A 12,721-nucleotide genomic window follows, 5' to 3' on the forward strand; every position below is an offset into this window, starting at 1 on the left:
AAAGAGCTATGAGCACTTATTCAGTAGAAGAGATGTATTTCACAGTTGCAAAGATGAAGTAGTGCTTACAGCTCATAAAATGTGCATTTGAGACCCCGCTTTTATTAGGCGTGTTTTGGTTCGTGTGATCGTTCCTGTCGTATCCCTGAATATTGACCACTCCTGGAACACCATGGACAGGTGTAGAGTTATTTTTCCTTGATTTTTAGGAGTCGATTAAAAAGTTACTAGTCATGGCTGAGATGACGCTTACTATTAAAACCAAGTGTTTGTGATCCACAAGGGGAAAGATGCAAGATGAATTTGGTCGTTAGAAGCGGCCGGTAATTGGAAAGTAAAAATCCCAGACAGATCCTTCCAGAAGTGGTGCAAATACATAGTTCCGTTGGTTGTAAAGAGTAACAACATTTTTGTATGTGGACTATTTTCTTTTGGGTGCCGACATTTTAAAGCACAGACATGCTCTCTCATTTATTCATTATGTGTTGTTCTTAACGGATCATGGGCTCTAGTCGACCGACACAGGTGCACAGGGGCACAGACAAAGATATGTTACTCTGAGACAGCGGTCAACTACATGAGGGGACTGGAGTTTTCCGGTTAGCAACTGCGCCGTAGGGAGAGGGGTGGGTGAGGGGAGTCAAGGAATTTTACAACAGCGGCTGTAAGTGGCGGTGAGCCAGCAAGGCAGGCTGGAGGGACTGGATGTGAGGCGGAAGTCCACTGACCTCTGTAGCTGTCGATGGTCCAGTGCTCGGCGTCGTCGAAGTGCGCGTCTCCGCCGTAGACGGGGAAGTAGGCGTGGGCCAGGGTGCCTCCGGGCCCATCGAACGGGTCTCCGTCACCGTGCTCGCCCTTCTCGAAGCGGATGTCGATGTGCACCTGTTCCGAGCCGCTCTTCACCTGCGTGAAGGTCAGGTCGGTGTAGTCGGACCACACGCCGAACGCCCTGGCCAGCTCGCGGTCAACCTTGCCGTGGTTCAGGTTGCTCGGGTACTTGGAGATGCGGTACTTCAGGCTCTTGACACGCCACCGGCTTCCTGCAGAGGCGAACGGGAAACACGTCGTCAGTAACTTAGCACTCTGCACTCAGCTCAGCGCTGCCGCGTCCGCGAGTTAGTCTACAAGTAACTAATAAAAGAGCGACAAAGAAACTGGTGGTTCCGTATCTTATTACGAGATTAGTGGTGACCATCTTGAGCATGTGAAATCTTTTAAGTATGTAGTTGTAATACTAATGTAAGTAGGCTTTTAAGTGTTTATGTTGGTAACGCCACGTAGCGCTCTGTATGAAAATCACCGACTGTGCTGTGTGCAGTCTGTGGCTGGTCTGCATTGTTGGAATATTTGCTAGTGTAGTGTTGGGCAGTTGGGTGTGAACAGTGCGTAGTGTTGCGCAGTCGGAGGTGAGCCGCCAACAGTGGTGGATGTGGGGGAGAGAGATGGCGGGGTTTTGAGAGCGGATGATCTGGACGTGTGTCCGCCAGAAAAAGGAAATTTGTAAAGATGGATGTCATGAATGATGATGTAACTTAACCAAACGAAAGCGTTGGTATGTTGATAGACACCCAAACACACACACAAAATTCAAGCTTTCGCAACCCACGGTTGCTTCATCAGGAAAGAGGGAAGGAGAGGGAAAGACGAAAGGATGTGAGTTTTAAGGGAGAGGGTAAGGAGTCATTCCAATCCCGGGAGCGGAAAGACTTACCTTACAGGGAAAAAAGGATAGGTATTGCTCGCACACACATACACACACACACACACACACACACACACACACACACATATCCATCCGCACACGGTGATTGTGGTGATTGTGTGTCTATCAACATACCAACGCTTTCGTTTGGTAAATTACATCATCTTTGTTTTTAGATATATTTTTCCCATGTGGAATGTTCCCCCCCCCCCCCTCCTCTCTCTCTCTCTCTCTCTCTCTCTCTCTCTATATATATATATATATATATATATATATATATATATATATGAGATGACTTGTGAACATTAATAAGGTAGATGCAATTTTTGTTCTCTACCAAAATCTTTCATTCGCTAACTATGCCTATCAGTAGGTAGTGGCTTCAGTAGTTTGAATCTTTTATTTAGCTGTCAGTATTGGCGCACACTGTGTTGCAGTAGTTTGAGTAACGAAGATTTTTGTGTGGTAAGTGATTCGAAAGGTTTAGGTTATTGGTAGTCGGGTCCATTCTTTTGTAGGGATTATTGAAAGTCAGATTGCTTTGCGTCAGTTTACTGTTGATCAGAATAAGTAAAGAGAGAAATGTCTGAGTACGTTTAGTTTTGCTCAGCTGTTTGAAAATCAAATAACGTAAGAGGTTTACCAGCAGAGTCATTTTTAATTTTTTCGAAGGGGATGTTTCACTAAGAGGTGACTTGAAAAGGAATCATCACGTAAAATCGGTTTCCGAGGAGGCGAATGGAAGAGTTATATTTGTTGGGAAAGGAAAGTGCATACAAGATGCTAGGACAGTCAGTTCAAGGGTACTGTTGCAGAATTTCGCATCTTTAACAAGCAGGCAGAACAACAGACATGCAACGAATCCACTGACACGCTGCTAGAATGATAACAGCTAGGTATACTCTACACGAAGGTCTAACAGAAATTCTCTGTAAATTTAAATGGGAATCCCTGAAAGAAAAGCAACATAGTATACGCGAAACCCTACTGGGAAAATTTAGAGAAAATAATTTCTAAGATCGGCCCTTGTGCTGCCATCATTGTTATGTCACGTAGGGATCACAGTAGTAAGCTATACCGTATAGAGGCACATTGACAGTCATTTTTTTCCTTTCTAAGAATGCGATAAAAACTGGAAAGAAAATATACAATGTTGATATGGTGCGCTCTCGACGATGCACTGTGCAGTGCCTTTCGAAACATATAGGTACGTGACGATGTAAGGATACTAGCGGGTTTGTTTACAGAAATACATTATTGAATTACTACTCTTTGATGAGTGAAACATCTTCCAATTCCATTGCTAGACGTTATTAATCATATTGTTGCTAACTCAAAAGTCTGTTTGCCGACTAAATTACCGACCCTGTTAGACAGTAGAGACGAAATACAGTATACAGCAGCGAGTGGCCACGTTAGCGTGCTGGCGTGTGACGAGAAGGGGAGAGTCCTCATTACATCTGTTGTGGACAGCCCGGAATCGCGCTCCACAGCTCCTAAGCATCCGCCACTGGCTGCTGCCTCCACGTGTCATCGCTGCCCTTCCTCTGTTGTACTCCACACAGTAGCCATTCGCAGCTACCAAAGACCAGCCTTAGTACAATAATCCCACCCTAAAGTGAAACATGAGCTTTCCATTTCTTCCGCACTGTTACTTTGGCTCTTTTTCTTCTTCCTTCCTTTTTTATTTTCATTTTTTTTCTGCAACTCACTCTACATTTATTCATTGGTTTACATCTTTTACTAGAATTAACACTTACTCAAATTACTTTCAATACTCTACTCTTTCAAGTTTACCATCATCTTGCTACGCTGTAAGCCTCATCACTACCTTGAATTTACTCCCTTTCGTATCATATTCCTCAAATTCTGTAATAAATTAACCTGTGCTTAGGTAATGTCATGCTGAATCTGGTGAGGAGCAACATGGCATCTGGAAGATTTGTGAGACAGATAAAATGTGGTCTCGAGGTACCGTCGATTACTCGCCTTATTATCACCATTTTTCCATTTATAACTTCATTACTGAACACATAAACAAATGGAAATTCCTGTCACACCATTCAGAATCCTGAGATAACACCATATCATTTCTTACCCCGCAACCTCAAGGTGTACAGGACATCGACATAGGAGATTCTGCCGTAGCCTTTCCGATATTCCTGGAATGTTTCGAATCTCAAAACAGAAACTCTCTCTGTTTCTTTTACGTACTTGCTAGTGTCTTATAAAAAAACACATTTTTTACATACGCTTGTAGGAAATAACTGAGAATATAGAAGAAGCATATAGTACATCACCCAGGAAATTTAGGGATGCTTACCGGAATGTATCTAAGTTCGTATCTCGTACAATAGTTTTATAAATTTCGCGTTCTCTACTTTAAGGTGTTAGTAGAGCTGCATATTTTTATATAATTTTACAGTACAGAGCCGAGCAAAGGTTACAGTGCGTTTACTAGTCAAATAAATCAAAATACAAGATTGTCAATGATCTGATGTGTGGTGTTGCATTTAGGTGCCCTGTATACAAACGTTCGTACAAGAGCCCTCAGACACCTCTTGTCCTGTTCAGTGAGTTGTCGGCCCTGTTTGGATATGCAGATCGTCAGTAAAGTAGCCTCAGGAAGCCATGCAACAATAAACTGTCCATTTGCTACGTGTATCAGTTTCTCGACTCTTCTACAAATTACTACATCTAAGAATTTGAACGGCTGTGATGCTTGCGATTCGCTAAATGTAGACATCACAGCTCATATACAACACTTCAAAATTAATTCTCTCTCATTGCCTTTTGCCTTTTCCAGAGAAACCTCACCTGCCAATAATCATTACACCAGCTCAGACCCGTTTGAAGAGAGTAAATTTATAGCACTGGCTGAAGTACGCGCAGAGAGTAACTATTTCCGACATCAGAAAACTTCTTCTTTTTCTGTGTCCATCTATGTACGATTCGTAACACGTTTCGCGCTTGTACAGTCATCGTTGAAATGGGCTGAGAACATTCAAGATGCTGAAACATAAATGTAGGATGCGTCCTGTAATGACAAGTTGCATGTTGTATGTTGGTACTACTATTGCAATGGTTCTATTTATTCTTACGGCCTCCTTTTCAAAGTACTCATTTTTTGCTATTTGCATGACAGGTGTGCACATCGCGACGGCGGAATAAACGTGTGGTGTGAGCAGAACCAAGTTTCTGTGCTATATACAGTATCTCTCGCAAGTAGCAAGAACCGTGCTTCCACTCTCCAGACTGTTACACTCACATTCACTTCTTGCAAGTGCTTGGTGTGGTGAACGGTGACACGCTCTAGACAACTAAATGCCATGTCCAAGTTGTCTTCCTTGAATACGATGCTCTTGATATCGCAGAAGGCCAGACCATTAATCTGCAAAAAGTCGAAGCTAATTCTTACACAATGCTCGACTTTTATCTAATTCCGTGGACGAGGTCAGTGCTCTTGTATTTTTCACGAAAAAGTGAAGTGCACAATTATCAGGTTTTATACCGAAGGCGAGTAGACTGAAAAGACTGAAACCACATCTAGCACATACAAACGCGGCGCTGACGCTGCAGTGCAGACTGGAATTCTCGAGAACTGCGTAATTCTGGTGGCAGCTTCAAGTGGTGTGACTCAAGTTCTCGGAAGCGTGGAATAATGGAAAAGTTCAGAGATCGTCTTGTGCACAACTTGTCAGCAACAGAAGCACAATTAAGAAAAGACAGCACAGCTGACTTGTAGATATTTGCTTGTTAAATGATGTAACTTAAAGGAAAGCTCAGTTGACGGGTACGCTCATGCTCTCCATATTGACAGCTTCATTCATATTTTCTACTCTTTTCTTCGCGTCTTCTACATCTGAATATAAATACTGCCATGATCTTTCAAGCGCTACAGTCATTACATAACATGATAAGCTACATAAATCTTCTACTCTGAAGAAAGCTCCTTGACTGTCTGGTGTTTAACGTAACGGATGAATTTAGTGCGCACACTGCATTAATGTATTGTGTAAGCAAGAGGAACAGCCATCCATTAGCCCGTAGAACTGTGAGCAATTTGCTAGCATCAGCGTACCGACACAGCAACAAGCTGGTATTAGGTACCAGTGTGCCAAATGTGATAAGCAAGAATAACACTAGTAAATAAACTGTTGATTAGTTCTACCTAGCTCAGCCATCAGGACTAAGGGACTGAGACTGACGTTGCGAGTAGCCTGTTGCTTCGCCCTCTACTCTAGGACGTTAACGAAAGTGAGTATCGACAGACGCAAGGCAATTTCTTCCAGTGTTGTCAACAGAAATTTTTAACCATTCCTGCCGGATTTTCCCGCCGGTGAAACCAGTCTCTGACCACTCGAACCGCCTTTGAATGTGCTCGATTTCTCCAGTCAGTCCGACGTGATGTGGGGAAATCCAGTTGAGCGCGTCAGATTCGTGCCTACAAGTCTTTTGTATGCAGTCTCTCTTGTGGACAAATTGCAGTTTACAAGTATTCTACCAATAAATCGTAGCCTGTGATTCGCTTTACGTACAACTGAGTTTACGAAGCCAATGTAGATCGAATCTGTGCACATTGTTATTCCCAAATATCTGTTTGATGCCTCTAACTTTAATTGTTGCTTATTAGTCTTGTAGTAGAACTGAATCAGACTATTCGTCGAAATGAGGACCACTACAACTGTCCTACTACCATGCTCTTATGTTTCATAAAGTGGACAACTTCGCATTCTCAACATTAAGGGCTCGTTACCAATATTCACAGCCGACTTATTTTATCGTGAACTATCAATAATGACCCTACGTCTTATGAACAGACTGCAGAAAAGCAACCTACTTTTGTATCGTGTGTAGATTCAGAGAAAACTTTCGACAACGCTGACTGGAGTACACTCTTTGAAATTTTGAAAGTAGCCGTGTAAAATGCGAAAGTCAAGAGATTATTTGCACATTGTTTAGAAACCAGACTGCAGTTATAAGAATCGAAGGATATGAAACGGAAGCAGTGGTTGAGAAGACAGTGAGAGAGGGTTGTATCTCCACAAAAATCTCCCGAGTTTCATTTGCAAACCATGAGAGTTAGGAAAAGACCCGAGGAAGACTTTAGATACAGAACCGTACGAGGGGAGCCAGGCTGACACTCGGCAGCTGTTGTCGCAGTAGCGCCAACAGTGACCTTGTGAAACCTGAAGCGGCAGAACGGGTTTTCATTCCATTCCCGAGCAAGGTTTTTTCCCATATTTTCCGAAGGCGCCTGGGAGTTTCTCCCTGCGCATGTGACGCTTACTCCTGCACCCGTGGCGGCCACGTCTCGGCGTCAGCAGCGAAACACCGGAGTTTCCCGCTGCTGACCGCGTGATTGGAATCAGAGCACTTCATGCCGTAAACTTCCACTCTCCGGCCTGAAATTAATACTCCCGTTCTACAGAAATACCCCGAGACCCAACCGTCGGCTGCACCTGCTCTTATTCATCTTCATTTCTTTTCGAGAACCAACCAAAATTCGAGCAGTATCCAGTTCATATTTCCCTGATCTTTAACTTACCACTTCAGTTTCTTCAGACCTTGTATTAATTACATAGTACTCTTCTTCATACCAAATTCGTATTTCAGATTTGATCAGATATTTTATTATCTTTATTGTTTTGATCAAAGAACAATTTATTTCTGCCTTAGCTGTATTTACTGACGAACTCTAATTCAGCCTCGAAATATTTTCGAGTGGACAGAAAAACGTACGTCAAGCACCATGGTGCAGGCATTTTTCCACGACCAATAATTGTTATTAAGTTAGTCCCGATTGCGACAGCTTATTGTTGTGCGATTTTCAGTTCTTAGACTGGCTTGATGAGCTGTCAACGCTAAACTATCCTGTACAAGCCACTTCACATGTATATAACTGCTGCAGCCTACAGCCCGTTGAATACTCTTACTGCAGTCTCGATTTAGTCGTCCTCTGCGACTACCCCCCCCCCCCCCCCCCCCCCCCACACTCCACCCCCCAGCAGACTTCCCTACATTACCAAACAGACTACTCCTTGTTGCCTGAGGTTGTGTCCTGTCAACCGATGCCTTATTCTAGTCAAGTTGTGCCATAAATTTATATTCTCCCCCATTCCATTCAGTACTCTTCATTAATTATTCAGTGCAGCCATCCAATCCCCGGCAATCTGCTATAACGCCACGTTTGAAAAAATGCTCTTCTGTTCTTGTCTGAACAGTTTATCGTAGACGTTTCACTACCGTGCAGGGCTACCACGCAAGAAATTAATGAAAAGATTTCTTCGCTCTAAAGCGTATATTAGACATTAACAAATTTCTCTTTTTCAGGAGGGCTCTTTCTTGCTTTTGCCATTCCGCATTTTCTACCGTCTCTAGTTCGACCATAAACAGTTACTTTGCAGCCCAAGTAGCAAACTGCCTTCAGAGTCTAACCTCATACTCTATTTCCCTCAGGATCGCTTGTTATAAATTGACTACATACAATTACCCTTGTTTTGCTTTTGTTTATGTTCATCTTATAACCTCTTTTCAATACACTACCCAGTCCGTTCAGCTTTTCTTCCGATTCATTTTCAATCTGTGACTGAATTACAGTGTCATCGGCAGACTTCAAACCTTTTATTTCCTCTCCCTCAACCTAATTTCCTTTCCAAATATCTTCTTGATTTCCTTTACTTGCTTGCTCAAATTAAAGATTCAGTATCACGAGCCATAGTCCTCTCTAACTACCTTCTCAAATACTGCTTCCCTTTCATGTCTTTTGAGCCTTAACAATTGCAATCTGGTTTCTGCGCAAGTTGTAGACAGCCTTTTATCTTCCTGTATTTTACACCTCGTATCTTCATAATTTCAAAGAGTGTGTTCCAAGCACTATTGCCAAGAACTTTCTCTAAATCTACAAATACTATAGGCGTACGTGTGCCTTCGTTCGGCACACACCAGACGCCGCTGGGGTGCGGAGCTTCCTGCTCGCTGGTTGGAATGCTCCGAGCGCCGCCGCCGCCGCCGCCGGCTTACCTTGGAGGGCGTAGCGCTTGCTGCGCGAGCTGGCGCCGTATCCGATGCGGTCCTTGACTCCGCACCGCGGCAGGCTCATCGTCGCCTTCGTCTCCTCGTCCAGCTCGCCTGCAACAAAAGAACACGCCGCCTGTTACTCTCGCCTCTTAACGACGCCTTACATAAACCACCGCTTCCTCAGGACTCGAACACAACTGGTTGGAAATGAAAACCTGTTAACGATTCCAGGTAATACAAGAAAATGTCGTCTCTTTTAGTGCATATTCTTCTCTCTTTATTCCTCATGTTGTGTGTAACAGTCTTTTGAAGTTGCCTTGTGCATTTTGTACTTTAGTGACAGATAAAAGCGTAAGCAGTCAGAGGATAAAAATGGTCTCATCTATAACCAGATGTATTACAGATATAAAGAAGCGATAGCTTCAGGTTGTCTGATACAATATACAATCAATAATTTATTTCCATATGTTTATATACGTATCACTAAAAGTGAGACCTGGTTATGAAATGGTCTCAACAAGTGCCTGAAACAAAAGTCCATGTAGCAAGATTTCACAAGTATAACGATAGAAGCCATGCAAAGAAATAAGTTTTAGTTTTTATCTAGAATGTATATATTTCCAATATTATAACCGCTCCAGCTACGAGAACAGCGCGTCAGTTTCTATAAGCACTATACACGATACTGCTCCTGTGGAGACCGTGGAGACCGTGAAGACTACCAACAGCACACGCGGAGGCGTAGAGCAACCAATATCTTTTAGTGGTATTAGGGTGGGGGGGGGGGGAGACTTAATATATAATAAGACTGCCCCCTGATGTGCTACAGGGGTTGACGAAGCGTAAATGTAGCGTTTTGCTTTGAAGGGCTTCGGTTGAAGTTCTTTCCAGTCAGCTTCTACGTCACGCAAAACAACGGCAGATTCCTACGGCTTTGGCCTGTGTGACTTTTTATTCATTGTTATTACATCTCGTCTCTATCGAGAAGACGCATTATATGTCGAACATCAAGATAGCTCCTAAATGGATGGCAGCAGGAGAGAAAATTCAGAAGGTAAACATAACAAAATGCTTAGAAAAATGTATAGAAACTGCTCGGAGAGAAAAAAAAGGCACTACGGGATCCCCAGTAAACAACATGAATTCAACGTATTAACCCACTATGTATGTCTACAAAAAGAAGAATCTTTCTATCTATGTAAAATTAAGACATTAGCAGACTGATCCGCCCGAAAGCCTTATACAGTGAGCTGACAAAGTAATGGGATAGCGATACGCATATAAACAGATTGCTGTAGTCTCGTGTATACACGGTATAGAGGTCAGTGCATTGGCAGAGCTGCCATTTGCACTCAGATCATTCATATGAAAACGTTTTCGATGTTATTATGGCCGCTCGGCGGGAATTAACAAACTTACAACATGGAATGGTATGTGGAGCTAGGCGCATGGGACTTTCTATTTCGGGAATCGATAGGGAATTGAGTGTTCCGCGATCAACAGTGTAAAAAGTGTACCGAGAATATCAGACTTCAGGTATTACCACACACCATGGATAGTGCAGTGGTCCGACAGTCTTGACGTAACGACCTAGTGCAGCGGCTTTTGCGTAGAGTTTTAAGTGCTAAGAGCCGGGCGGTGTGACCGAACGGTTCTAGGCGCTTCAGTCTGAAACGGCACGACCGCTACGGTCGCAGGTTCGAATCCTGCCTCGGGCATGGATGTGTGTGATGTCTTAAGATTGGCTAGGTTTAAGTAGTTCTAAGTTCTAGGGGACTGATGACCTCAAATGTTAAGTCCCATAGTGCTCAGAGCCATTTGATCCATTTTTAAGTGCTAAGAGTCAATCAACACTGAGTGAAATAACCGCAGAAATCAATGTGGGAGACACGACGAACATATCCATTAGCCTAGTGCAGTGAAATTTGGGGTTAATGGGCTATGGCAGCAGAAGACCGGCGCGAATGCCTTTGTGTTGTTCATCGCCTGAAGCGTCTCTCGTGACCATATAGGATGGTCCCTAGACGACTGGAAAATCGTGGTCTGGTCAAATGACTCCCGATTTCAATTGGTACGATCTGATGGCAGATACGAGTGTGGCGCAGGTCCCACGAAGCCATGGACCCAATTGTCAACAAAGTACTGTGCAAGCTGGCGGTGGCTCCATATTGGTGTGGCCTGTGTTTACATGTAATCGACTGGTTATGTTCGGCTGCTTGGAGACCTTTGCAGCAATGCCTGGACTTCATGTTCCCACAGAACGATGGAATTTTTATGGATGACAATACACCGTGTCACTGGGCCACGATGGTTAGAGACTAGTATCAAGAATATTCTGGATAATTCGAGCGAATGATTTCGCCACCCAGATCGCCCGACATGACTCGCATCGAACATCTTTGGGACATAATCACGAGGTCAGTTTGTGCACAAAATCCTGCATCGGCAACACTTTCGTAATTATGGACGACTACAGAGACAGCATCGCTAAGTGTTTCTGCAGAGAGGCTTCTAAACACTTTTTGAGTCCATGCCATGTCCAGTTGCTGCAATGCGCCATGAAAAAGGAGGTCGGACACGATATTAGAAGGTAAGAAACTAAACCCATCTAAAACCCAAGCGGTACTTGTTGGTCACTGTAAGCTCATTAGCCCAAAACATTGGGAATCCGTGCCGTCTCTTATCCTAAATGGAACAAATATTAACTTCTCTCTCTCAGCAAAAAGTTTGGGAGTAATAACAGATGAAAATCTAAATTGGACAGAGCAGGTAACTGCAGTGTGCAAAAAAGCATCAGCATCCCTTCATATCCTACAAAAATATAAAAAACTCTTCCCCGTCGATCTGAAAAAGAAACTAGTACAAACGCTTATACTCTCAATCATTGACTACAGCGATATTATCCTACAAGGCCTCTCTCAGGAAAACTCGCGACGCCTGGAACTGGTCACGAATGCCTGCGTCCGACATATCTGTGACGTTCGACTTTTTGATCACATTTCACCAGCATATGCAAAATTGTCCTGGCTGCATGCAGACAAACGCAGAGATTTCCATACACTCCGTCTCATTTACTGCCTTATAAATGTACACTGTCACTCATATCTCTCCTCGTCCTTAACGCTTATGTCGGAACAACATGACAGAAACACACGTTCCCATCATAATAAAATCCTCTCCGTTCCACTGCATCGCTCAGTCACCTTCTCCAAGTCACCTTCTCCAAGTCCTTTACAGCAGCGGGAACCAGACTCTGGAATAACCTCCCTCGTTATGTTAGAGAACTTAAAAACATGCCCGGCTTCAAAAAACAGTTAATGACGTATCTACTTAAGCAACAGTAATGTCTTCCTCTGTACATGAATGCACTTCACCTCATTACTTCCCTCTTTCCCCCTCCTTAAATCTGTCTTCCCCAAAACTCGCTATACTAGTAAACATCTACTTTACACACCAAGATATTAATGTACATCTGCACAAATCTTCATTACTATTGCCAATTTTTCTCATGTTTATCATTATTATTTAATTTTTTTTACTGTTACTATTATTGCTTTTATCATAATTTGTATGCATAGCACCTGTTGTAAAAGTACTGCCAGTACTTACTTTATTAGGTCTTAGTCATTACTCTTTATTCATATTGTGACTAGAGTAATCTAATTTTCTTATTTAAACTATTGTCATGATGTAACTCTGACGTGTGAAATGCTGCATGTGTGAGACACTTGTCCGATGTGAGAGAGGGCCTGATGGCCCTAATCTGATCAGGTTAAATAAATAAATAAAATAAATATCCCATGACTTTTTGTCACCTCGGTGTAGTTTTCTACAAGGGGAACTAGATCGAGGACGAGGTCATTATGAACAGAAGAGCGAAGAAGAATGCGAAGTGTGAGAATGAAAGAATGTTGGACAAGGATAAATACGAGAGGTAACAAAGCTGATCTGAATTAACGTGGTCCTCAGATGGCAAAAAAGAAAAAGCCGAGCACAAAT

The 12,721-nt window shown here is 43.0% G+C and overlaps 1 protein-coding gene across 5 annotated transcripts in view; it reads right to left on the reverse strand.

The window, feature by feature from the left end:
• The window catches only part of LOC126336836 (matrix metalloproteinase-24), a 169,298-nt gene that overhangs the window by 54,078 nt on the left and 102,499 nt on the right, over window positions 1-12,721 (reverse strand). For all 5 annotated transcript variants that reach the window (XM_050000913.1, XM_050000915.1, XM_050000912.1 and 2 more), the window contains exons 3-4: window positions 8,726-8,833; window positions 729-1,040 (exon numbers count right to left, since the gene is read on the reverse strand). In XM_050000913.1, coding sequence (XP_049856870.1) covers window positions 729-1,040; window positions 8,726-8,833 — 420 coding nt within the window. The remainder of the gene's footprint in view (window positions 1-728; window positions 1,041-8,725; window positions 8,834-12,721) is intronic.

This window comes from Schistocerca gregaria, chromosome 2 (assembly GCF_023897955.1).
Source record: "Schistocerca gregaria isolate iqSchGreg1 chromosome 2, iqSchGreg1.2, whole genome shotgun sequence".
NCBI classification, from domain to species: domain Eukaryota; kingdom Metazoa; phylum Arthropoda; class Insecta; order Orthoptera; family Acrididae; genus Schistocerca; species Schistocerca gregaria.